Here is a 26,892-nt window from a genome sequence, read left to right as displayed (position 1 = left end):
ACCCAGGTCTTCAATAACCTGGGAGCACTGTACTTCATCAACTGCAAAGGGCTTTAAGAGATTCTGAGCTTGCAGAGATGTTCGATAAATAACGTTTACTTATTTTCTCACTTCTCCCCTATTTCTTTGACAGTTATTGATGTACTCTAGAACATGAATTTTATCACAAGATTAAACTGATCTTATGAGAAGCAGCTTATAGTAATTGTCTTTATTTCTTGCACTCAGTTTTACTAACAGCATTAAGAAGAGTCTGGAGTCATTAATCTTCAGAATCTATCAATATCCCTTAATACTCAGGCTTATGTCAGGTGCCATATTTCTTGTTACATAAACAAGATACATTTTAGTATAAAAGATCAAACTGATCCCTTCAAGGAGTTAATGTGTTGTCATTTCAGTTAACAAATACAGCCAACAGAAGGCTAATTGATCAATCATCTGGATGTTTTTCTTTAATGGAAAGTGACCTGACGCAGAATGATTGAAGTTTGTTCCCATGCTACCCTTACTTCAGAAGGTATTACATAATGTGAAGTGCTTTGAGGCATCTGATGTGACGGAGAGCAGTATTTTTATGAATTTCATCTACAGCAGGCAAGAAGGACACTATCAGTCTTCCCTCCTCTCACCTTACAGGCTGTCTAAATCACTAAATCAGTTTGTCCTTTCAAGATGTTCCGTGATCTTCAATAGTTGATCTAAAATTAGTTGCAAAATATAGCATGGTTATAAGCAATGCACACAAAATGTTGGAGGAACTCAGCAGGCGAGGCAATATCTATGGCAAAAAGTACAGTCGACGTTTCGGCCTGAAACATCAATTGTACATTTTTCCATACATGTTGCCTAGCCTGCTGAGTTCCTCCAGTATTTTGTGTATGTTGCTCCAGCATCTGCAGATTTTACCTCTTGTGCATGGTTATAAGCTTTATTTATGTTAATTACATGTATATAACTTTTAATATGGTGATAACCTTTAATTCCGTGCACTGTCAATATTCCATAAAATTCTGATATATCTTTATGCACAATTATTGTTGTCATTAAAAGCTTTTCAGGAATATAGAAGATGTCAGTGGAGAATATGTCAATGATGAACCGTAGCTTCCCAAACCTAGTTTATTACTATGTGGAATATCCAAATTGTCCCAACAATGATCAACAAATGCAAAGAAAGAAAAATACAAGAAAATGAAATCTTTGAAACTCTATTTCATGATTCTGAAATAAAAATGTATTGATTAATTCACCATTTAGATTTTTATCTTGTGATGTTTTGATTAATTTATGTGGTTTTCACTCCCTGTTGAAAATCAAATAATTTTGCGTATTTATTTCAAAATTTATTCAATGTGCCAACTCTTGTAGGAAGACATATGATCAATAGTGCATTGTACAGCTCTACAAAATGTGAAACAATGTCTGTTACTTTGATTTCTAGCACAATGTGTGGAAATGAGGTGACTTTTTTTTTATTTTGTATGACGTTTTTCTTGACAGATTTAGTGGTAATGGTACTTCATGCTTCTAAGGATCAGTCAATTTCTACTCCTGCAAATAAGTCTGTGAACAAAATGTCCTTTTTTGTCATTGAATGATAATTTTGTGCAATTACATAATAAGGGTAATGGAAAGCTTACAGTAATGCCCTTTTCTGCAATCTTTACTTCCATCAAAGCCAGTGGTCTTTAGGGAGAAATGGAAAAGAGAATTTGAAATTCATTGGGACATACTTTATACTATTTTACAAAGCTATTCCGGCAAGAGCTCCTGACACTAATAACAAATGGCAAAGAATCCCACCTCCCTTTCAAACCACCCTACTCCACAAAGCAAGGTGTTAGCTCTGGTCCTGACGCTTCACTTATTAAAAGGGTTCTTGTTTACAGATATGCTCTTGATCACATTTCCTCACACAATTTTCCTTTCTCCTTTGATATGTAGCTGACCAGACTGGGATGTTGTTCGTTGGAGATGCAGTGCTGCAAGTTAGTAAGCTATTTCTGTTCATTTTATTGTTTTTTAACGTTTATTTAAAAGATGCTATGGTTAAATTATTAGAAGAAACTGCTCTTGGCAAGTATAATACTATGTTTTTTTTTGCAGGTTAATGGCATTAACGTTGAAAATGCTACACATGAGGAAGTGGTAAGTGTTGATGGTGCCATGTTGGCATGATTCTATTACAGCTCAGAGTTCAGAGTTCAATTCCTGCACCATCTGTAAAGTGTTTGTACAAACGCCCCATGAACTAATGGGTTTCCTCCAGGTGTTCAAGTTCCCTCCCACATTCCAAAGACGTACCTGTTACTAGATTAATCGGTCGTCATAGATTGTCCTCTGATTAAGCTAGGGTTAAATCGTGGGTTGCTGCTGGGCACTACAGCTCTTTGGGCTACAAGTGGCTGTTCTGCACTATACTGCTAAATGAAAAATAAAAATAAAATGATTTTGACACACTATTTTTAAGGCCTGAGATAAAAAGTAGCAATGGATGCCTGCAGTAACATTCCAGTCACTAAATGTAGTTCAGTAACCTATTGTTGGAGCACAGTTTTGTGTTGTTGCATAGCAAGTAAGCATGATTTATAACCAAATTCCTTAATGGTATTCCAACATTAGGGCTACCTCGTTATAGTATACATTTTATTGATTGCAACACTGCTATGAATTGGGACAAAGTAGGATAATCCTGGCATCATCACTAATCTTAGAAAAGGACTAGACAGCGAATGCCAGAAATGTAAAAAAATAGAGAAAAGAAGATTGCTGGAAGGAATAATGGCTAAACTCTAATATGTGTAAGATAGAATAAATCAAATGAGTTTAAGTGGGGCAAAGATTCATGGTTGAGAAACTAACGGTGTCACTTCTCATTAGACCATACACTGTATAATTAGGACGTGGTAAGATAAGAAACAAGAATATGAATTTCAGTCCTTGTAGCCAGCACCTTGCTCTTTTAGGCCACTTGGTACCTTAACACTATTCACTCATCATTGCCATATGTGCCTTAAAACTCATAAACATGATTCAATTTTGTCTTGGAGATTTAAATTTAGGCTCCACCCCCATCCTTCAGGGAGAAAAGAATTGAAATATTCAAGAAAGAATCCTTTGTATGAAAAAGTACCTTTTGATTCCTTCCCCAGTGGCTACTTGTCTTGTATAAATGAAATGTTTTTTTTCTATATCTCTTATCAAATACTCTTTATAGCAAAAGATCTCAGTAAAACAATCTAACATATCGCATGTCAACCTTGTCCTCCGTGCCTTGCATTTGTATGGTAGTACAGTATTTTCAAGCAAATGAACATATTGAAAAAGCAGTGACCATTATGTTAAGGGGAAGCAAATAAAACAACTATAACAAATTCTCACAAATAGCCATGTAGTAAATTGGTCTTTAACATGTTTACACTTAGGCAATTTAAGTGTTAAATGCAAGTTTGAAAGTTCATTATCAAGCCATAAATTCTTTTAATTGTTTCTAAATTTCCAAAAAAGAACTCAACAAGTCCACCTGGAATTTTCTTTGGACATCCACGTAATAGGTTAGGCCAAACTGAAATGCTGTTTTATTTCCATTTATGGAAAGGTTTATGTAGAATTTGCATATACTCCCTGTTGATATGCTCCCCTTGCTTCAAGTGTCTCTCACAACTGAAAATTGTAGGGCAATTGGCCACTAAGTTGCCCCAGAGTGCATTCTGGAGGGGGTAGGGTCACGATGGTAGTTGGTGGGTATGTGAGGGGAATAAAATGGGATTAGTGGAGTGCTGATAGGAGCTAAGGGCCCAAGAAGTGTAGAGTTGGTGTAAATGGGTGTTCTGTGTTTTGTGTTTGGCAGGGACATGGACCATAGCCCATAGGACCAGTTTCTATGCAGTATGAACCCATGATTCTCTATGCTGGAAGGTTAAATGACCCTCTGGTGTTGGTAAATGGCAAAGAATCTAAGGGGAACTGATGGGTATAAGATAGAGAATAAGTTGCAAGGTTTCCAGGACTATAAGGAGAGAGGGAAAAAGATTGATGGTGTTGCTCTTCTGTGAATCAGCATGAATCTGACGAGTCAAATGCCTTCCGGCAATGTTGTAATAAAGAGGTGATGCTGAAAGTTCCTACCAATCTATTAGCGTATCACAAAATGTAAAAAAAAAGTGTCCTAAAACATACATTATTCAAAACAGTTGAAATGGGTGGCAAGAAGCGAAGAACGTTTATGTATAAAGCATAAGATTCAGATCTAAAGGAAAAATGCTGCAAATTGGTCACTGTGTGATTGGAAAAAAAAACTGTGCAAGCTTTTCAACTTTTAATGTGCTTCATACTGATATCAGAAAAATGCATTCCAAGTAGCAAGCTCCTGAACAAGTATCAGTGATGATAAATAAAAAGGCCAATGAAGTCACCTGTGACATGTGAATTTGATTCATGCTGGTGCACCTTATTTCATATCCATTTAAAATTTGCACGTGTGAAGAGGCAGAACTGTTGTTGAGAGGAGCCACATCTTAAAATTGGCTTTAAATGTTGTCTTACTAGGTAAAAAGGTGTATATAGCTAATCATTGGTTTCCTGCTCAATCCTATAGCAAGAGCCATGTACCTATTTTCAGTCTGTCTGTAGCGTATTTTGTGTTGTGTGTTTATTATGTGTAATCTGACATATGGGTTAGGTCATGGTAGAACTGAATGAGTTTAGCTACATATTCACACTTTCACTGAGTTCAGTTTAATCAGGTTAGAGCCAGTGGCTGGGGATGATATTTCTTGTGGAACACCAGTGAAATTTCACATCACATGCCGGTGATAATAAACCTGATTCTGATTCTGATACTGCTTGTTTGTTAACAGATTGATAATTTTATTATATTGCTAGTTTTAACTTCGTTCATTTTTTTATGCTTCAAGATTGTTCGTCTTTGCGGGTTTCTTAATAAAGGATTAAACATACCCTGTTGAACTTTGGAAATTTATTATTGTGGAGAGAGCATCATACAGTATCATTACCATGCTTAGTCTCTGAGTGGTTTTGGTTTGTTTTCAAGTAACCCATTCTCCTGCCTTCTCCCTGTAACCTTTGATGCCCTTACTAATCAAGAACCCATCAAACTCCAATTTAAATATATCTAATGACTTGACCTCCACAACCATCTGTGGCAGTAAGTTCCACATATTCACCACCATCTATAGTGAAAGCTCTCCTCATTTCTGTTCTAAAGGGACATCCCTTTATTCTGAGGCTGTACCCTCTGGTCCTAAACTCTCCCACTATAGGAAACATCCTCTCCACATCCACTCTACCTAGGCCTTTCACTTTCCCCCAATTTCTGGTTGGATGCTATTATTTGAATGTGAAATATTTATAATGTTGAATAACAATAAAGAGCATTCGGAGAGAAATAACATGTGGTAAAAAAATGTTTGCTAAGTGGTTGTTCTAACTACTCTATAGGACAATTTATTTGGAGTAAAGCTTTTTTCTGCATCACATTACCAGGTGCATCTACTGCGAAATGCTGGAGATGAAGTTACCATCACTGTTCAGTACCTCAGGGAAGCTCCTTCCTTCCTGAAGCTCCCACTAGGTAAGCAGAGAGAATCATATTTAAGTTTTTGTTTCTTTTCTACTTTGATGATAATCGTCTTTCAGTGATGGGGAGAGATTCTGTATCTATGCCCCTCCCAAAAAAAGGATGGCCAAATCATTCAATACATTTAAGGAGGAGATAAAAAAATTAAGGGATTTGGAATTAAAAGGAAATGGAACAGAAGAGGAGTTGAGGCTATCACAGACAAGCCATGATCATGTGATGTGGTAATTTGAGTGGCCGAGCTATCTTCTTGTGTTCTTTGTATTATGTAACAAGGTAGTAGAATCAGACACAAGTATCGTGTTTTAGTTGTTTAGATGGAGACTTTAACAGACAAAGCACAGGATGATATGCTTCTAATGCAGGCAAATGGGATGAGTGTGAATAGTTAAGCAGGTCAGCATGGACTTGGTGGGCTGAAGGGCCCAACTCTTTGAGGTATAATTCTAAAAGGATTGTCATAAAGAGTGCTTAAAGATTATCTTGTTGAATATGAAACAAAATGGGCTGAAGTAATGCTGCTGTCTTTAAAACTATTTTTCCTTGTTTATTTGGCTAATTGGTTCCATTAATTTTGAAACTTCCCCTGTGTGTTATTTCTTTTCAAACATTTTTGTAAATGTATTTTCTTTACCTTCTGAGGTGTATGTTGTCATTGCACACTTGGTGTTTGCTAACTGCAAAAAGAATGGAAATTATTATCTAATGTAATACTGACATTTCATGGGGATTATTTGCTTTACAGCTCCATGCTCTCTTCTTCTATTTCTGCACAATACTTTTCCTTGCAATCACAGGTTATACATGCTTTTCCGTTGCCACAGTCCCAGGGATTGAAGCATTCTTTCCAGATGAAGCAGCAATTTACTTGCTCTTCTTCCAATCTAGAGCTACGTGTTCAGAATATGGCCTCCATTACACTGGAGAACATAGAACATAGAATAGTACAGCACATTACAGGCCCTTCGGCCCACAGAGAAATCTAATACAATTTGGATGACTGCTTTGTGGAACACCTGAGTTCAGTCTGCAAGGACAGTCCTGAGCTCTAGTTAGCTACCACTTTAATTCTCCATCTCACTCCCACTTTGAATGATCTCCTGCCCAAAACAAGGTTGAGGAACAAAACCTTATCTTCTGTCTGGACACTTTACAGCCTTCTGGATCTATGTAGAGATATTAGCTTCATTGTTAGACACTATTAAAGTTCTAGAAGACTGGAGGATGACCAATATTGATCCATTGTTCCGGAAGTGTCAGGAGGATAGGCTAGGGAACTACAAGCCTCTGAGCCTGACTTTGGTTGTGTGGAACTTACTGGAGGGAATTCTGAAAGACAAGATCCACCAACTACTAGGATAGTCAAAGCCAGATCATGAATAGTCATCATGATCTTGTGTGTGGCAGGTCATGTTTTTTGAGTTTTTCAATGAGATTATTGATGGTATAGATGAAGCTAGGCTAGTGGATACTGTCTATGTAGACTTTAGTAAGGCCTTTGACAAGTCCGATGTGAAACAGTGACCTTGAAGTTTTGGTTGGATGGGATTCAGGGGAAGGTGGTGAGGTGGATCCAGGATTGGTTCTAATAGGAAGCAGAGGGTGATGGTTGAAGTTTGATTTTCTGACTGGGTCTGTGTTGGGATCTCTGAAGAACAGTCAGGATGAGAAACAATTTCTTCTGCCAGGCCATCCCTGCCGCATCATATTCGAAATGTTATTGGTTAAAGGGATAGAGAGGGCGGAAAAAGGGGAGGAGGAGCGGCATTACTGGTCAGGGACACTATTACAGCTACAGAAAGGGTGGGTAATGTAGCAGGATCCTCTTTTGAGTCAGTATGGATGGAAGTCAGGAACAGGAAGGGAGCAGTTACTCTATTGGGAGTATTCTATAGGCCCCCTGGTAGCAGCAGAGATACAGAGGAGCAGATTGAGAGGCAGATTTTGGAAAGGTGCAAAAATGACAAGGTTGTTATCATGGGTGACTTTAACTTCCCTAATATTGATTGGCACCTGATTAGTTCCAAGGGTTTAGATGGGGCAGAGTTTGTTAAGTATGTCCAGGACGGATTCCTGTCACAGTATGTGGACAGGCCGACTAGGGGGAATGCCATACTAGATCTAGTACTAGGTAATGAACCGGGTCAGGTCACAGATCTCTCAGTGGGTGAGCATCTGGGGGACAGCGACCACCACTCCCGGGCCTTTAGCATTATCATGGAAAAGGATAGAATTGGAGAGGACAGGAAAATTTTTAATTGGGGAATTGCAAATTATGAGGCTATAAGGCTAGAACTTCCAGGTGTGAATTGGGATGATGTTTTTGCAAGGAAATGTATTATGGACATGTAGTCGATGCTTAGAGATCTCTTGCAGGATTTTAGGATTAAAATTTGTCCCGTTGAGGAAGATAAAGAATGGTAGAGTGAAGGAACCATGGGTGACAAGTGAGGTGGAAAATCTAGTCAGGTGGAAGAAGGCAGCGTACATGAGGTTTAGGAAGCAGGGATCAGATGGGTCTATTGAGGAATATAGGGAAGCAAGAAAGGAGCTTAAGAAGGGGCTGAGAAGAGCAAGAAGGAGGCATGAGAAGGCCTTAGCGAGTAGGGTAAACGAAAACCTTCTTCAATTATGTGAAGAAAAAAAGGATGACAGGAGTGAAAGTAGGACCGATTGGAGATAAAAGGTGGGGAGATGTGCCTGAAGGCTGTGGAAGTGAGCGAGGTCCTCAATGACTACTTCTCTTTTGTATTCACCAATGAGAGGGAACTTGATGATGGTGAGGACAATATGAGATAGGTTGATGTTCTGGAGCATGTTGATATTAATGGAGAGGAGGTGTTAGAGTTTTTAAAATACATTAGAATGGATAAGTCCCCGGGGCCTGACGGAATATTCCCCAGGCTGCTCCACAAGGCGAGGGAAGAGATTGCTGAGCCTCTGGCTAGGATCTTTATGTCCTCGTTGTCCACGGGAATGGTACCAGAGGATTGGAGGGAGGCGAATGTTGTCCCCTTGTTCAAAAAAGGTAGTAGGGATAGTCCGGGTAATTATAGACCAGTGAGCCTTATGTCTGTGGTGGGAAAACTGTTGGAAAAGATTCTTAGAGATAGGATCTCTGGGCATTTAGAGAATCATGGTCTGATCAGGGACAGTCAGCATGGCTTTGTAAAGGGCAGATCACGTCTAACAAGCCTGATAGAGTTCTTTGAAGAGGTGACCAGGCATATAGATGAGGGTAGTGCAATGGATGTGATCTATATGGATTTTAGTAAGGCATTTGACAAGGTACCACATAGTAGGCTTATTCAGAAAGTCAGAAGGCATGGGATCCAGGGAAGTTTGCCCAGGTGGATTCAGAATTGTCTTGCCTGCAGAAGGCAGAGGGCGGTGGTGGAGGAAGTACATTCAGATTGGAAGATTGTGACTAGTGGTGTCCCACAAGGATCTGTTCTGGGACCTCTACTTTTCCTGATTTTTATTAACGGCCTGGATGTGGGGGTAGAAGGGTGGGTTGGCAAGTTTGCAGATGACACAAAGGTTGGTGGTGTTGTAGATAATGTAGAGGATTGTTGAAGATTGCAGAGAGACGTTGATAGGATGCAGAAGTGGGCTGAAAAGTGGCAGATGGAGTTCAACCCGGAGAAGTGTGAGGTGGTACACTTTGGAAGGACAAACTCCAAGGCAGAGTACAAAGTAAATGGCAGGATACTTGGTAGTGTGGAGGAGCAGAGGGGCCTGGGGGTACATGTCCACAGATCCCTGAAAGTTGCCTTACAGGTGGATAGGGTAGTTAAGAAAGCTTATGGGGTGTTAGCTTTCATAAGTCGAGGGATAGAGTTTAAGAGTCGCGATGTAATGATGAAGCTCTATAAAACTCTGGTTAGGCCACACTTGGAGTACTGTGTCCATTTCTGGTCACCTCACTATAGGAAGGATGTGGAAGCATTGGAAAAGGTACAGAGGAGATTTACCAGGAAGCTGCCTGGTTTAGAGAGTATGCATTATGATCAGAGATTAAGGGAGCTAGGGCTTTACTCTTTGGAGAGAAGGAGGATGAGAGGAGACATGATAGAGGTGTACAAGATAATAAGAGGAATAGATAGAGTGGATAGCCAGCGCCTCTTCCCCAGGGCACCACTGCTCAATAGAAGAGGACATGGCTTTAAGGTAAGGGGTGGGAAGTTCAAGGGGGATATTAGAGGAAGGTTTTTTACTCAGAGAGTGGTTTGTGCGTGAAGTGCACTGCCTGAGTCAGTGGTGGAGGCAGATACACTATTGAAGTTTAAGAGACTACTAGACAGGTATATGGAGGAATTTAAGGTGGGGGCTTATATGGGAGGCAGGGTTTGAGGGTCCGCACAACATTATGAGCCGAAGGGCCTGTATTGTGCTGTACTATTTTATGTTCTATCTATCTTCTATTTGTTCTGTATCTTACAATATTTAATATTAATGCACTTGTTATTTATGTTATTTGATATTTATTGTGTGATTGATCTGTAGATTTTACTTTACCACCTTAAGTTATCATGTGTTATGTGTATTATTGTGCGTCACAGTGTAGTTTGAAGAAAGATTGTCTCATTTCTATATACATTATACACATACATATAGTTAATTGACAATAAACTTGACTTGACTCTCTTTTGACTCTATAGGCACAATTTGCCTCTTTTGCATATTGGATGTTTATCGGTCTTCGTCTGTTTTTTTGTGGTTTCAATTATGTTCCTTGTTTTATGGTGACTGCAAGAAGATGAATCTCAAGCTTGTATATGGTAGGGATATTTTGATAATAAATTTGAACTTTGAACTTTGCGAAGTAAATAGTGTGATGAAGAAAGCATTTAGCATGCCAGTCTTCGTCAGTTAGGGCATCACTAAGAGCAGGGACATTTTGTTGCAGTTATATAAGCTGTTGGTGAGGACGTACTTGGAGCATTAGGTACAGCTTTGGTCACCCTGTTATAGGAAAGACATTGTCTAGCTGGAAAGGGTGCAGAAGAGATTTACAAGGATGCTCTCTGGATTAGAGGGCCTGAGTTACAGGGAAAGATTGGCCACACTGGATCTTTATTTTCTGGTGTGCATGAGAATGATAAGTGATCTTGACCTCAAAGAGAACTGAGAGATAATTTATTTATGTAGAGGGAGTTAAGTACCTGAAATAGCTGCCAAATGAAGTGTTCAAGGTGAGTTCATGGAAGGGTGAGGCTTACAGAGGTTATGGGCTAAACGAAGGCAACCGGGACCAGCAATGAGGATGAAGTGGTCAACGTGGACCAGTTGGCATGAAGGGCCTGCTTTAGTGTTGTATTACACTGACACTAATGGTAGGATCCTTAACAACAATGATGTACAGAGGCATCCTTCAACATGTTGCAGAAGCTGGTAGGATGGTAATGAAGATGTGTGGCAAGCTTGCCTCTACTAGCTGCAACACAGAGTTCAAGAATCAGGAAGTGATATTACAGCTTTGTAGAACTCTAGTGAGGCCACATCTAGAATATTGTCATTGTGCCATTATCAGAAAGTTATGGAGGCAGAAGAAGTTTACAAGGATACTGCTTGGATTATTCGGTCTTGATATGAGGGGAGGTTGGAGAAACTAGGATTGATTTCTCTGGAGAAGTGGAAGCCAAGGAAAGACTTGATAGAGGTTTAGATTATGAAATACCTAGATAGAGACGACAACTAGTACCTTATTCCTGGGGTTGAAATGTCTAATACTAGATGAGTGGAGCAGATTCTTTACACAGAGAGTAGTGGGTACCATGACTAGCATATATATGATACTTCCATGTACAATGTACAGCTTGGAAAATTATGAACTAAATAAAAGAGATGGAGTGGAAGAGAGGTTTCTGAAGTCTTTAGAATAAAGAATGATGAAGTTTAGAAAAGGATAAGAATTTAACATAAAATTTCAAAGTAAATCTGTTATCTATGAACCCTTACTCTATCCTAGGGTATATGAAACATATGATATACCATGTTGCCATATACTATCTTGAGATCATTTTCTTGCAGGCATTTACAATAAAAAGAAATACAACAGAATTTTATTAAAAACTATATATAAACAGACAAAGACTGTCAATATGGTCAAGCAAGTTGGAGACAAAATTGAAAAGGGTGGTGAACAAAGGAATAAAGGTGTCATATTTCAATGCATACAGTATGGAAAGTAAAGTAGATGATCCTGTAAAAGTTGCTGGTGAACGCAGCAGGCCAGGCAGCATCTCTAGGAAGAGGTGCAGTCGACGTTTCAGGCCGAGACCGTTCGTCAAGACTAACTGAAGGAAGAGTGAGTAAGGGATTTGAAAGTTGGAGGGGGAGGGGGAGATCCAAAATGATAGGAGAAGACAGGAGGGGGAGGGATAGAGCCAAGAGCTGGACAGGTGATAGGCCAAAGGGATACGAGAAGATCATGGGACAGGAGGTCCGGGAAGAAAGACAAGGGGGCGGGGGGGACCCAGAGGATGGATAAGGGGTATATTCAGAGGGACAGAGGGAAAAAAAGGAGAGAGAGAGAAAGAATGTGTGTATAAAAATAAGTAACAGATGGGGTACGAGGGGGAGGTGGGGCATTAGCGGAAGTTAGAGAAGTGGATGTTCATGCCATCAGGTTGGAGGCTACCCAGACGGAATATAAGGTGTTGTTCCTCCAACCTGAGTGTGGCTTCATCTTTACAGTAGAGGAGGCCGTGGATAGACATGTCAGAATGGGAATGGGATGTGGAATTAAAATGTGTGGCCACTGGGAGATCCTGCTTTCTCTGGCGGACAGAGCGTAGATGTTCAGCAAAGCGGTCTCCCAGTCTGCGTCGGGTCTCCTTTTATATATTGACGAGACCCGACGCAGACTGGGAGACCGCTTTGCTGAACATCTACGCTCTGTCCGCCAGAGAAAGCAGGATCTCCCAGTGGCCACACATTTTAATTCCACATCCCATTCCCATTCTGACATGTCTATCCACGGCCTCCTCTACTGTAAAGATGAAGCCACGCTCAGGTTGGAGAAACACCTTATATTCCATCTGGGTAGCCTCCAACCTGATGGCATGAACATCGACTTCTCTAACTTCCGCTAATGCCCCACCTCCCCCTCGTACCCCATCTGTTACTTATTTTTATACACACATTCTTTCTCTCACTCTCCTTTTTCTCCCTCTGTCCCTCTGAATATGCCCATCCTCTGGGTCCCCCCCCCCCAACTGTCTTTCTTCCCGGACCTCCTGTCCCATGATCTTCTCGTATCCCTTTTGCCTATCACCTGTCCAGCTCTTGGCTCCATTCCTCCCCCTCCTGTCTTCTCCTATCATTTTGGATCTCCCCCTCCCCCTCCAACTTTCAAATCCCTTACTCACTCTTCCTTCAGTTAGTCCTGACGAAGGGTCTCGGCCTGAAACGTCGACTGCACCTCTTCCTAGAGATGCTGCCTGGCCTGCTGCGTTCACCAGCAACTTTTATGTGTGTTGCTTGAATTTCCAGCGTCTGCAGAATTCCTGTTGTTTTAGATGATCATGTGTCACAGTTAGAAATTGACACATATTCTTGTATCATAGTTATAAATTGACACATATGACATTGTGCGCATCAGAGTTATGGTTGAAAATCACCAATGTAACTCCTTTAAGAAAGGAGAGTGGCAAAAAACATGGATTTATAAGCCAATTAGCCTGACTTCAGAGATTGTTAAGATGTTAAGGTCTATTATGAAGGATGAGGTTTTGGGATACTTCAAGCACAATATAAAACAGGCTGAGATCAGCATGCCTCCCTTAAGAGAAAATCTAGTCTGACAAATCTGTTGGAGGTAACAGGTAGAATAGATAGAGAGCCAATAGATGTTGTTTGCTTAGAGTTACACAAGATGAGAGAGCATAGTTTTAAGGTGCTTGGAAGGAGGTGCAGAGGAGATGTCAGGGGTAAGCTTTTTACGTAGAGAGTGGTGAGTGTGAGGAATGGGCTGCCAGCAGTGGCGGTGAAGGCAGAAACAATAGGGTCTTTTAAGATGCTGCCCGTCCTGCTGCGTTCACCAGCAACTTTTATGTGTGTTGCTTGAAATTCCAGCATCTGCAGATTCCCTCGTGCAGGGTCTTTTAAGAGACTCCTGGATAGGAGCTTAAAAAAATAGAGGGCTATGGGTAAGCCTAAGTAGGTCTAAGGTAAGAATATGTTTGGCACAGCTTTGTGGTCCGAAGGGCCTGTATTGTGCTGTAGGTTTTCTATGTTTCTACCTTTGACACGGTGCTGCACATGAAGCTGATAAAAAAGATAGGATTACAAGGTAGATGCTATCATGAATATAAGATTGTCTGTTTTGGCAGAAGGCAAAGAGTGGGAAGGAAGGGGGCTTTTTCTGGTTGGCTGTCACTGATTAGTAGAGCTCCACAGGGTCAGTGATGGGCCTGTAACTTTCCATGTTATAAGTTAATGATCTGACTGATGAAATTGATGAAGCAGAGAATCTGCAGAAGGACGTGGACAGATTAGGAGAGTAGGTAAAATAGTGGCAAGTGGAATACAGCATGGAGAAGTGTATTTTTCTGCAATTTGATAGAAGGTGTAAAGGTGAAAACCCTACTCCTTCTGCCAAACTATTATTTTAAACAGGGAGCAAATTCAGAAATCAGAGGTGCATAGGAAATTTGAAGTCCAAGTGCAGGAATCTCAAAAGATAACTTGTAAGTTGATTGGTAGTAATGAATGCAATGTCAACATTCATTTTGAGAGGGTTAAAATATAAAAGTAAGGGTATGCTACTGAAGCTTATTATAAAGCATTGGTCAGACCAAAGTGGAGAATTTTGAGCAGTTTTGTGCACCATGTAGAAAGGAAGGATGAGTAACACAAAATCGAGGATCAAGAGGATGTATATAAGAATGACCATAGGAATGAAAATGAGGACCCATTTGTTAGCTAGAGTTTCTTTGGAGTTTAGAAGAATGAGGAGAGATCTCATCAAAACTTACTAAATATTGGAAAGCCTGGACAGACGAAACACGGAGGGGATTCTTTCAATAGAAGACGAATCCAGATCCATAGGGAATAGCTTCAGCCTTAGAACAGCAGAATTTCTTTATCAAGAGGGTGCTGTATCTGTGGAGTTATGAATAATCAAACTTGTTTCTGGCAAAGTAGACCATGATGTACTAGATAGCCTAGTCATCAGTACTGCATTAATCTTTTAATAAGAATCAAAGTTGCAGGGACTGGGCTGCAGCCACTGTCAAAGCTTTAAAGACCAGAGGCACCAAGCTCAATGGCTTATTATGCTGTAGATTTGGAAAATGAAGGTAATGATTTCCAGTGTTGCAAAGGAAAAAGCAGTGTGATGTAATCTTACTTTTTGGCATATAGTTTCTGAGGAAAGGAGTTTGAGGGTAACAAGAGAATGAAGCTGAAAAGAATGCTGGTATTCAGATAATGCTATGCAATGTCGAGCAGAAATACTGTTTTGGAGAGCAGATTCTATTATCATATGCAGAATGGCTGTAGGGGTTTAAGTACGCTGAAACTTTGATACGTTAGGCACAATACGTCAGTTGGTTTTGGAGTAACTTTGTGATCTGAAACACTCCACACATAGCAAAGACCATCAGCTATGAAGCAACATTGTATTTCATGCATTCTTATTGCTTTTATGGGATACAAATACAAATTGTTTATGTGTATACAGTCCTTAATAAAGGATCTTGGCCTGAAATGTCCATTGTTTATTTCCCTCTGTAGATGCTGCCTGATCTGCTGATTTCATCCAGAATTTTGTATGTGTTTTTTATGTGTGTGCAATGGCTTTGAAAGAAAGCTGAAGAAAAAGAAATGCTGATTTTTTAAGAGATGAAATGGATGGCTAAATGAAATTGGATTTATAGTTTCAAGAAGTAAAACCCAACATACATAGAATCATAAAGCATGGAAAAAGGCTGTTCAGTCTAACCAGTCCATGCTGAACAAAATGTTGTAGTCCCATTTTCCCAGAACACCATAAGGTATAGGAGCAGAAGAAGGCCATTCAACCCATCAAGTCTGCTCCACCATTCAATCATGGGCGGATCCGATTCTTCCAGTCATCCCCACTTCCCTGTCTTCTCCCTATTCCCTTTGATGCCCTGGCTATTCAAGAACCTAACTATCTCTCTCCTAAATGCACCCAATGATTTGGCCTCCACAGCTGCTCGTGGCAAAAAACTCCACAGATTTACCACCCTCTGACTAAAGTAATTTCTCCGCATCTCTGTTCTAAATAGACGTCCTTCAATCCTGAAGTTGTGCCCTCTTGTCATAGACTCTCCTACCATAGGAAAAAACTTTGCCATATCTAATCTGTTCAGGCCTTTTAACATTTGGAATGGTTCCTTGAGATCCCCCCTCATTCTCCTCAACTTCAGGGAATACAGCCCAAAAGCTGCCAGATGTCCTTCATACTGTAACACTTTCATTCCTGGAATCATTCTCGTGAATCTTCTCTGAACCTTCTCCAATGTCAGTATATCCTTTTTAAAATAAGGAGCCCAAAACTCACACAATGCTCCAAGTGTGGTCTCACGAGTACCTTATAGAGCCTCAATGTCACATCCATGCTCTTATATTCTATACCTCTAGAAATGAATGCCAAGATTACATTCATGTTCTTCACCACTGACTCAACCTGGAATTTAACCTTTAGGCTATCGTGCACAAGGACTCCCAAGTCCCTTTGCATCTTTGCATTTTGAAAATTCTCTCTCCATCTAAATAATAGTCTGCCTGTTTAATTCTTCCACCAAAGTGTATGACCATACACTTTCCAACATTGTATTTCATTTGCCACTTCTTTGCCCATTTCCCTAAACTATCTAAATCTCTCTGCAGGATCTCTGTTTCCTCAACACTACCCACAATCTCTCCAGCTACTTCCTTCAGAACCCAAAGATGCATTCCGTCAGGTCCAGGAGATTTATCCATCCTCAGACTATTAAGCTTCCTGAGCACCTTTTCAGTTGTAATTTTCATTGCACCTACTTCACTTACCCCTACACTCTTGAATATCCTTTATATTGCAGATGTCTTCCACTGTAAAGACTGATGCAAAATACTCATTCAATTCCTCTGCCATCTCTGCATCTCTCATTACAATATATCCAGCATCATTTTCTATTGGTCCTCTATCTACCCTCAACTCTCTTTTACCCTTTATATACTTAAAAAAGCTTTTAGTATCTTCTTAGATATTAGTCAACAGCTTCCTTTTATAATTTATCTTTTCCCTCCTAATGCCCATCTTAGTTTCCTTCTGCAAGTGTTTAAAAGCTTCCCAATCTTCTATCTTCCCACTAGCTTTGGCCTCCCTGTATGCCCTTCTTTTGCTTTTACGTTGGCTCTGACTTCACTTGTCAGCCATGGTAGTGTCCTTCTTCCATTCAAAAATTGCTTCTTATTTGGAATATATCTGGCTTGTACTTCACTCATTTTTCGCAGAAACTCCAGCCATTGCTGCTCTGCTGTCCTTCCTGCTAGTGTCCCTTTCCAGTAAACTTTGGCCAGTTGCCCTCTCATGCCATTGTAATTTCCTTTATTCCACTGAAATACCAACATGCTGTAATTTAGTTTCTCCTTCTCAAATTTCAAAGTGAACTCGATCATATTGTGATCACTGTTCCCCAAGTGTTCCTTAACCTTAAGTTCTCTTATTACTCCCGGATCATTACACAACACCCAATCCAGCACAGCTGATCCCCTAGTGGACTCAACAATAAGCTGTTCTAAAAAGCCAGCCCTTAGACATTCTACAAATTCTCCCTCTTGAGGTTCAGTAATGGTTTGGTTTTTACAATCCACTTTATGTTAAAATTCCCAATGATTATCAGGACATTGCCCTTCTATCTCCTGCTGTAATTTGTAACCTACATCCTGGCTGCTGTTTGGAGGCCTGCCCTTGACCTGTTATTTACCCTTGACATTTCTTAACTCAACCTGTAAAGACTGCACCTTCCGATCCTACGTCATCCCTTACTAATGATTTAATATTATTTCTGATACACAGGGCCATACCGCTCCCTCTGCCTAATATCCTATCTTTCCAATATACCATATATCCTTGGACATTCAGCTCCCAATGGCAGCCATCCTGTAGCCATCCTTCAGAAGATCCTTCATCCTTCATCAGTTCCTCTGCCATCTCTGCATCTCTCATCACAATAGAGCATCATTTTCTATTGGTCCTCTATCTATCCTCAACTCTCTTCCTTCATCCTTCATCCTTTATCCTACAATGTCATACTTACCAATCTGTAGCTGAATTTCAAGATTGTCCATTTTATTTCTAATGCTGCGTGCATTCAAATATAACACTTACAGTCCAGTATTTGTTGCTTTCTGTTGTAAATCATTCCAGTTGCTATGATAATGCCTCACCTCCTCCCTATCCTTCCTATTATCTCTGTTGCATGCTATCTTTGATTTATTTCTGTTTTCCACTTCCTCAGCCATATCATTCCGGTTGCCACGCCCCTGCCAAATTAGTTTAAACCCTCCCTAACAGCTCTAGTAAACCTGCCTGCTAGGATATTGGACACCTTTGGGTTCAGGTGTAATCTGTCCTTTTTGTACAGGCCATACTTACCTCAGATTAGAAATAAAACACTAGTTTATTCTTGTGGAACATCCCATACTAATGCAGTAGGAAATCTTATGGATGAAAACATGGCAAAAAGTGATTTAGGACATTGGGCAATATCAGAAAGAGTGTTCCTTGTTAGATTCAGAGGACAACCATTTGATTTAGCAATTATACAGGTATATGAACCAACAACAGATGGAACAAATGAAGATATAGATAAATTCTATGAAGAGCTTAAACAAGCAAAGAATGGATGCAAATCTCAAGATATGGTTATTGTCATGGGAGATCTAACTGCTAAAGTAGGGCAGGGTGCTGATGGAAATACCATAGGAAAATTTGGACTAGGGGAAAGAAATGAAAGAGGTGAGAAATGGGTAGAATGGTGCGAGATGAATAATCAGGTCATTATGAATACCTACTTTAAAAACCATCCAAGACGCTTGTGGACCTGGAAAAGTCCAGGTGACAACACTAGAAATCAAATTAACTTTATTATTATAAGCCAAAGGTTTAGAAACCTAGTGATTCAATGCAAAACATATCCAGGTGCAGACTGTAATAGTGACCATAACCCAGTAGTATGTCATGTAAAAGTAAAACTTAAAAAACTAAAGAAGCAAAAACCTGAACCATCCCTGACTACTTGCAATTAATTAAAGAATAAAACTGAAGACAAAAATTTACAATTGAACTAAAGAATAGATTTCAAAGTCTAGAAATAGAATCTGTTGAAGGTGATAACAATCATGTAGAAATGAAATTTAACTCTCTAAAGGATGTCTTGGTAGAATCAGCAAAGTCAGTAATTCCTAAAAAAGAAAAAAGCACAAAGAATAAATGGATGACAGATGAAATCAAAAATCTAATGGAAGAAAGGAGACGGAAGACAGCAAATCCTATAGAATATAAATCCTTAGGTAAAAAATTTGAAAACTTATGTTGAAAAGCCAAAGAAGAATGGTTAAACCAGGAATGTGAGCAAATAGAAAGAATCCCTATTACTGATCCAAAAAGGTTACATCAACAAATCAAGAATATCATTGATAAAAAGCTGCTCTGTTCTTCAGGTGGATGTTTGAAAGCAAAAGACAGTACCATTATTATGGAAAAAGATGAGATTATGAACAGATGGACTTGGTATATTCAAGAATTCTTTGAAGATGATCGAGGCAAAAAACCAGAAATTAGGAAAAACATTGAAGGTCCAAGTATTTTAAAATCTGAAGTTCGTAATGCAATAAATAAGATGAGGAAAGGAATAAGATGAGGTCCTGATGAATTAGTAATAGAACAAATTATTGACCTTGAAGATTATGGAATTAAAAAACTTACTGATTTAATCAATGACATTTATGAGACTGCAATAATACCTGAAGAAATGAAAAAGTCAGTATTTATCGCTCTTCCTAAGAAAGCTGGAGCAACAGAATGTGAATTACATAGGGCCATAAGTTTAATGAGTCATATCACCAAGATACTTCTAAGAATTTTGATGACAAGAGCTATAAGTAAGATACAAGCTGAAATAGGCAAAGAACAATGTGGTTTTGTGAAAGACAAAGGTACAAGAAATGTAATATTGATGTTAAGGATACTATCAGAACGAGCTATTCAAGTGCAAAAAGATTTGTTTGTTTGTTTTATCGACTACACAAAACCATTTGATAAAGTGAAGCACAATAAGTTATTTGAAATATTACAGAAACTCTAGATCTAGATTCGAAAGACCTCTGCCTAATCAGAAATCTGTACTGGGAACAAACTGCCGCTGTAAGAATAGATGGAGAAGTGAGTCAATTTACGAAAATCAAGAGAGGCGTTAGACAAGGGTATGTTTTCTCCCCTGATTTATTTAATGCCTACAGTGCAACTATATTACAAAAAATAAGAGACATCTTGGGAATCAAAGTTGGCGGTGAAAACATCAATAATTTCAGATATGCAGATGACACTGTGTTAATTGCAAATACAGAGGGAGAACTACAAAACTTAATTAATATAATTGTTGAAGAAAGTGCAAAAATGGGTCTTTCTATCAATTGCACAAAAGACAGAATGTGTGGTGATATCCAAAAAGAAGGAGAATCCTATCTGCAGGCTGAAAATAAACAGGGAAGACATAAAACAAGTACAGAACTTTTGCTGCTTAGGAAGCTGGGTGACATCAGATGGCAGGTGCGACTTGGACATCAAAAGAAGAATAGGGATGGCAAAAGACACCTTTAAGACATTGAAGAATATACTGACCAATACTAAACTAGGCATGACAACCCACCTCAGAGTACTGAAACGTTAGGTTTATCCAGTTATGTTATATGGCTCAGAATGTTGGACAATATCTAGTAACATGAGGAAATGAATTGTAGTAGCAGTGGCTTTTGAGGAGGATACAAAGAATATCATGGACGAAACGTATATCTAACAAGGATGTCATGAGCAGAGCAAACACAAAAAGAGAAATAATGTATGAGGTCATGAAAAGGCAAAATAACTTCATTGGACATGTGATTAGGAAAGAGGAGTTAGAATGCACGATAATTATGGGAAAGATTGAAGGGAAGAAAGCAAGAGGAAGACAAACACAAATGATGATGGAGACAGCAGACAGAGAACTGGAAATGAATACCAATGAATTGATCCACTTGACCCGAAACAGGAGTGTGTGGACCATGGCAGTCAAAGCTCAAACTGGGCGTGGCACCTGATGATGATGATGATGGTACTTCCCTCAGAAGAGACCCCAATGATCAAGGAACCCAAAGCCCTGCTCCCTACATCATTCTCTCAGCCATGCATTAATATGCCTCATCATGCTATTCTTGCACTCATTAGCACATGGCACAGGCAGCAATCCCAAAGTTACTACCCTGTATGCCCTGCTTTTCAGCTTCCTAGGCAACTCCCTGAATTCTCTCTTCAGGCCCTCCTCCCTTTTTCCCATGTTGACCCAGCCCATAATCACTCTAAAGCTTCTCTATTAAATGTTTCCATCCATGACTTTTAACTGTTGTTGAAGTACCTTCCTCAATCACTTCCTCCAGCAGCTCATTCCATACATGGGTCACCCTCTGGATGAAAGTTTTGCCCTGCAGGTTCCTATTAAAGATCTCCCCTTCTGCCTTAATCTTAGACCTTCTAGTTATTGATTCCACAACCCTGAGAAAAAGATCTCAAGCCCTGTCTATGACTCTTATGGTTTTATGCACGTCTATAAGACCATCCTTCATTTTCCAGTGAATAAATTCATAGTCTGCTTAGTCTTTCTCCATAACTCAGTCCTTCAGGTTCCAACAATATATTCACAAAGCTTTTCTGTAATAGAGACCAATTTAATGGCACAAGTTGCTCCAGTGTTTCACAGTCTACATAGATATCCACCACCCCCCCCCCACTCAATTACACAGTGACTCTCCAACACCTTTGGGATATAATATCAAATGTGTTGGTTGTAACATCTGTGCACAAAGAATGAGGAATGAAATGAAAATTTAATGAGGTATTAACATATTGAACATTTTTGTAAAATTGTGTTAATATTTGTGTTGATTCTTTTGGATTTGTGTTTTAAAAGATGAGGAAGACAGTAAAAATTCCTTTCATGAACGAACAATATTCATTTTTCTGATCAGATGATAAAACAGGTGACTGTATTTGGAGTGTTCTGTAGCCGTTCCCATGACAGCTCTTCAATACTAAAACTGCTGTATTTCTCCCTTTATTTTCTAGGCTCACCAGGCCCATCCAGTGATCACAGCAGTGGAACATCCTCTCCCCTATTTGACAGTGGTCTACACTTAAACGGAACCTCTACAAATACGGTAAGTTCATCTGGTTATCTTATAATCAGCAAACATTCCCAATACTTATAAAATGCCACAAGACCTCGATGGGTCAAACAACATCTTTGGAGGCAATTTCCTGATGTAGATTCTTGAATTGAATCACCAATCAGCCTTTTGCCTCCACAGCTGCTGCTTGACCCACTATGTTCTTCCTCTAAAATTTTTTTGTTTGGAATTCTATCATCTGTAGTCAATTGTGTGACCAATCCAGGAAGATTGCGTATTTAGGAACCTACTTGATTTTCCTCAAAGAGACAGAAATATTGTGCTGGAATTCTTATATATGTGAACATTTACCAGTGCACATTTATACATATGCTGCCTTCAGTAGACCAATTAACCTAGACATCTTCTCCAAAATATATCATCATTTTCTGCTTTCAGCAGCTCCATAATCTTAACTCATTTCAGTTACAGGGAGAAACATGGAGGGGAGCAGTCCACCGAGTCTGTGCCAACCATTAACCACCCATATACACTTGAATTCTGAATTTCAGATGACATGGACCCTGAATTTACAGTGGCCAATTAATCTGCCAACCCACAAGTTTTTGGGATGTGGGAAGAAACTAGAGTACCTGGGGAGTATCCATGGGATCACAGGATAACTCAAGATAACATAACTCAACACAGACAGCACCCAAGGTCAGGACTGTTCTTGAACTTCTGGTTCTGTGAGATGACTGTTTTATTAGCTGTGCCAATATGATAACTATAGGTGCAGAACATTATCCTACCCCATCTTCACCCACCAACTCTTGGATCATTTCCAATAGAGTTGCTCAACAGCTTAGCTGCTTTTCAATCATTTAAGAATCAATAGAACATTTTTAATAGAAATCTGACACAAAAAAGGAGAATTTTTTTTCAAAATTATTTTCAATTCCTATAACCAGTAATCTCTCATACAGATGTGTCACAAAGAAAGTCTGATAAAGTCCATTCTCAGTAACATGACCAGGTGTTGCTTTGCTAATAGGCCAAGGCTCTTTCCTCACTTCATCTTCTGTCTAAGCATAAAGCTGAATCTTATATAAATTGACACAGGAATTAAATCAGTCTTTATGTATCATCCCATCTGTCTACAATTTTCTACCAAACCAGGTTTCCCTTCCTCATTTTTCATAGAATGAATTAAAAGTCAATGGATTTCAAGCTGAATATTTAATGTTTGTAAAGGTAACAAAAGTACAGCAAACTACAAAGTCTGGTCTGCTGAGAATGAGGCAGTCTGTTGTGTTAAATCATTTAACCTTTGATGAAAGCTTTCTTCGTCCTTCCCTAATAATTATCAAGGGGATCAATGGAATACACATCCACAATTTCACCATAATTTCAGACTGTAGCCATTCTTTTACGACTAAGGTTTATTTTCCCTGACTTATATGATATGAAATCTGTTGTTTTGCAGCAGCTGTGCAGTGCATAATAAAGAATAACAAGGTAGTGTTCAGGATTCATGGGCCATTCAGAAATATGATGGTGAAAGGAAACAAGCTGTTCCTAAATTGCTGCGTGTAGGTCTTCAGTCTCCTGTACCTCTTTTCCGATGGTAGTAATGAGAAGGGAACATGTCCTGGATGGTGAGGGTCTTTGGTGATTGATGTCACCTTCTTGATGGTGGGAATGCTTGTGGCCATGATGGAGTTGGTTGCATCTACAACCCTCTGCAGCCTCCAGCAAACCCATGCATTAGAGTCTCCATACCAGGCTGTGATGCCACCAGTCAGAATCCTCTCCACTATGGACTCCAGTCGAATCAAAAGTGACGGTTTAATGCAGATCATACGCAAGGATCTGATGGGTTTGCTTTCATCTTCAAATGTAACGTGAAGTCTTTTGGTGCTCCTACATTTTGACTTGAAAGATGTTGAAAATGAAAAATGCAAACCCAGTTGTTGCTAATGTGGTCAGCTCTTCATTTTTGAAGATTTTGCATTTTATGGTCTATAATTTTTTGGTGTAAGTTAGCCAGATATGTTTTAGATAGATGTACCTGGGAGTTCCGTATTTAACTTATAAGGCTGCAATAAAAACCCAATTTTTGAGTACTTGAGCAATGTCAATGATGGAATAAAAATGCTTTGCTTGTCAAAGGTGAATTGGGACAGATGGTGATGAAATGCCCCTGAAGTCGCTTTGTAATCTACCCAAGTGTGACAATGACCCCAACCTTACAGTATTCCATCACTCGTGCACTCAGAACCTGATGAATCCGCTGCGTCACATTTACTGTAAAGCAGGGGTTCCCAATTTGGGGTCTGTGGACTTCTCAGTTAATGGTAGGGGTCCATGGCATAAAAAAGATTGGGAGCCCCTGCCCTAAAGACAGGAGATCACCACCATTTCAGGTCCTTTAATTTTAAGGTATGAAGGTTAGGAATTTTGAGCCAAAATCAAATGGCTGGAGAAAGTTAATGGATCAAGTGGCGTCTGTGGAGGGGGAATGAACAGGTGATGCTTTCTTTCATCTAGACTACAGTTTCAAGATTAGGAATTTATGCACAGTTTCTGCGCTAAACATGCACTCATGTTGTGGTTGTGTGATGTGCTCTGTTTTGAAAATTTAGTCATGTTGAAGTTGCAGTTCAGAAATAGAGTGCAATGCATAGGTACATTTGATAAAAGCTAATTGCTAGTCATCAACATTAACCCCAAACCCTCTACATTCTTGCCTTACCACTGGAAAGCATTTTCCACCTTACTGACTTAGAATATCTTTGTCACATTGTTGCAGAAGATGTCAGACAGAACAACTATTTTAGCTTTCTTGGAGCTTCTAATGTAATAAGCAATATCTTAAGATGCTTCAGCAGTGCATTACCATGCATAAGGAACACATATAGTGAGCTATGTATGAAGGTGGTCAGGTAGGTGGCCTGAAGTTTGATCAGAGAATTATGTTGAAAGAAGAGATAGGAAAAAAAATGAGCAGAGGTTAAATTTAAACATGAGAAAGTCTGCAGATGCTGGAAATCCAAAGCAACACACACCAAATGCTGGAGGAACTCAGCAGTTCAAGCACCATCTATGGAAATGAACAATCATTCGATGATTCAGGCTGAGACCCTTCTTCAAGACTGAAAAGGAAAGAAGATGCCAGAATAAAAAGGTAGGGGGAGGGGATGGAGGCTAGTTGGAAGGTGAAAGGTGAAGCCAGATGTGTGGAAAAGTAAAGGGCTGAGAAGAAGGAAATTGATAGGAGAGGAGAGTGGATTATAGGAGAAAGAATATATTTGGTTGATAATATTACACCCTTCCTACATCCTTAAATGTCATTCCCGCCCCTCAAAGTGTGACCAAGATTCATGTTTTGGGTTTTAGGCACCAGCATGGTTGCTGGTGACATGCAGAGAGTGACTGGAGGATCTAATCACTTGACATCTACCCAGAACCATGTACTTGGAACATTTTGGATTCTTATGATGATAATAGATTTGTTATGCTCTAGGACAATGAAGACAAGGAAAACGCCCATTTTCCTGGTAACATGCTGATATTAGAATTTGTATCTCTACCATAAATAGAAAGCTATGTTATTGGCCGTTCTTATTTTAAAATGTGTTGATCCACGCATCATATGTTTTGTTTCGATGTGGATATAACGGACAGTTTCATTTAGCGTGCAACTGTTTTCAAGAATGATTGAAATGCTCATGAACTTCCCAATTCCAGCTTCCAGCTCTAAGGCCTTTAATAAGCATTCTTTTGTAGCTTTGCAGTGGCGTTTGCAAAAGTAGAAGCAGATTTGCTTGCAGTAAAATTATTGATGCTTCTTCTTTTCATTTTTTTATTTTTTATGCATGTAATGAAAATTCAGCTCAGGGTATTCACATATGCATTCACAAACAAAAGAAACACTGTACACATGTTAAAGGCCACAAGAAAACACTTTATTAGAACTAGCATAAATGAAATACAGAAAGAAAAACTCATGTCTGCATTAAAGTTGTAGAAGTAGAGAAATCAAAATAATACTTACCATCCATTAAACAAGCTGATCTCTGCAATGACAGAGGGGAGCCACAGATCCAGCAATCTTTTATACAGTCCTTTATTTTCTCTCCAACCCGACTCGACATACTCTGATTCTCTTAATGTACTTGCCGCTATCTTCTCAGCACTAGTACCGGTTGTGACCGTGCCTAAGGCAAAGCCCTCCCCAGTACAAAGAAACTGCCCCTTTTTATACTCTTTATGATTATTTCAAAGAATAACATCATTATCACCCCACTACTTTTCCATCCCTTGGTGCTACCAGCTGCACCTGGTAACCTCTTATGATCTTCAGCCCAGACATGTAAATTAGTAAAACAGAAACATCAGGTCTGTAAGGAGGAAAAACATTATTCATTATCTAATCTCAGCGATGTGCACTAGTGCACATCTGCAAACTATTGCAACATTCCAAAGCTGACACCGTTTTGTCCATTTGATTTTAGCGTGTGTCAAGGAGGAATCACAATTAACTTTTTCCTTACAATATGTGCTTCTTGGGAGGTTAATTCAAGTTATCTTCACACTGAAAACAAGCATGGCAGGAGCCTGCCCTAAATTTGGAATTAATTTGTTCTGGTTCAGCAGTCTTTTTCAGCCAATGTCAATAGCTTGTGAGTGCACAACAAAAATGTTATTAAGGTGCAGAAATGAGATTTGTTAAGAGCAAGGTTAAGCTGCATGATCAAGGAACTTTTGCTTCTGTGCTGATATTTTGGTCATGCTCTTCAAGAGATTTTTAATCACAAGCACAGGATAAACTGAATATCACAGCATTTACCCACTCTGAATCCACTGCAGCTACTGGAATGTAGGACTGCAGATGCTGGAGATCAGGA

At 39.4% G+C, this 26,892-nt stretch overlaps 1 protein-coding gene across 1 annotated transcript in view; it reads left to right on the top strand.

Annotated features, from left to right (window-relative positions):
• sntg2 (syntrophin, gamma 2) overlaps positions 1-26,892 on the top strand; it is a 357,770-nt gene that overhangs the window by 174,813 nt on the left and 156,065 nt on the right. Inside the window, exons 6-9 of the mRNA XM_063068605.1 lie at positions 1,948-1,991; positions 2,110-2,151; positions 5,509-5,596; positions 21,942-22,033. Coding sequence (XP_062924675.1) covers positions 1,948-1,991; positions 2,110-2,151; positions 5,509-5,596; positions 21,942-22,033 — 266 coding nt within the window. The remainder of the gene's footprint in view (positions 1-1,947; positions 1,992-2,109; positions 2,152-5,508; positions 5,597-21,941; positions 22,034-26,892) is intronic.

The sequence above is a fragment of the Mobula hypostoma genome, chromosome 2 (genome assembly GCF_963921235.1).
Source record: "Mobula hypostoma chromosome 2, sMobHyp1.1, whole genome shotgun sequence".
NCBI lineage: Eukaryota > Metazoa > Chordata > Chondrichthyes > Myliobatiformes > Myliobatidae > Mobula > Mobula hypostoma.
The sequence above is the reverse complement of the archived record's forward strand: the minus strand, read 5'-3'. Positions and strand labels throughout refer to the sequence as shown.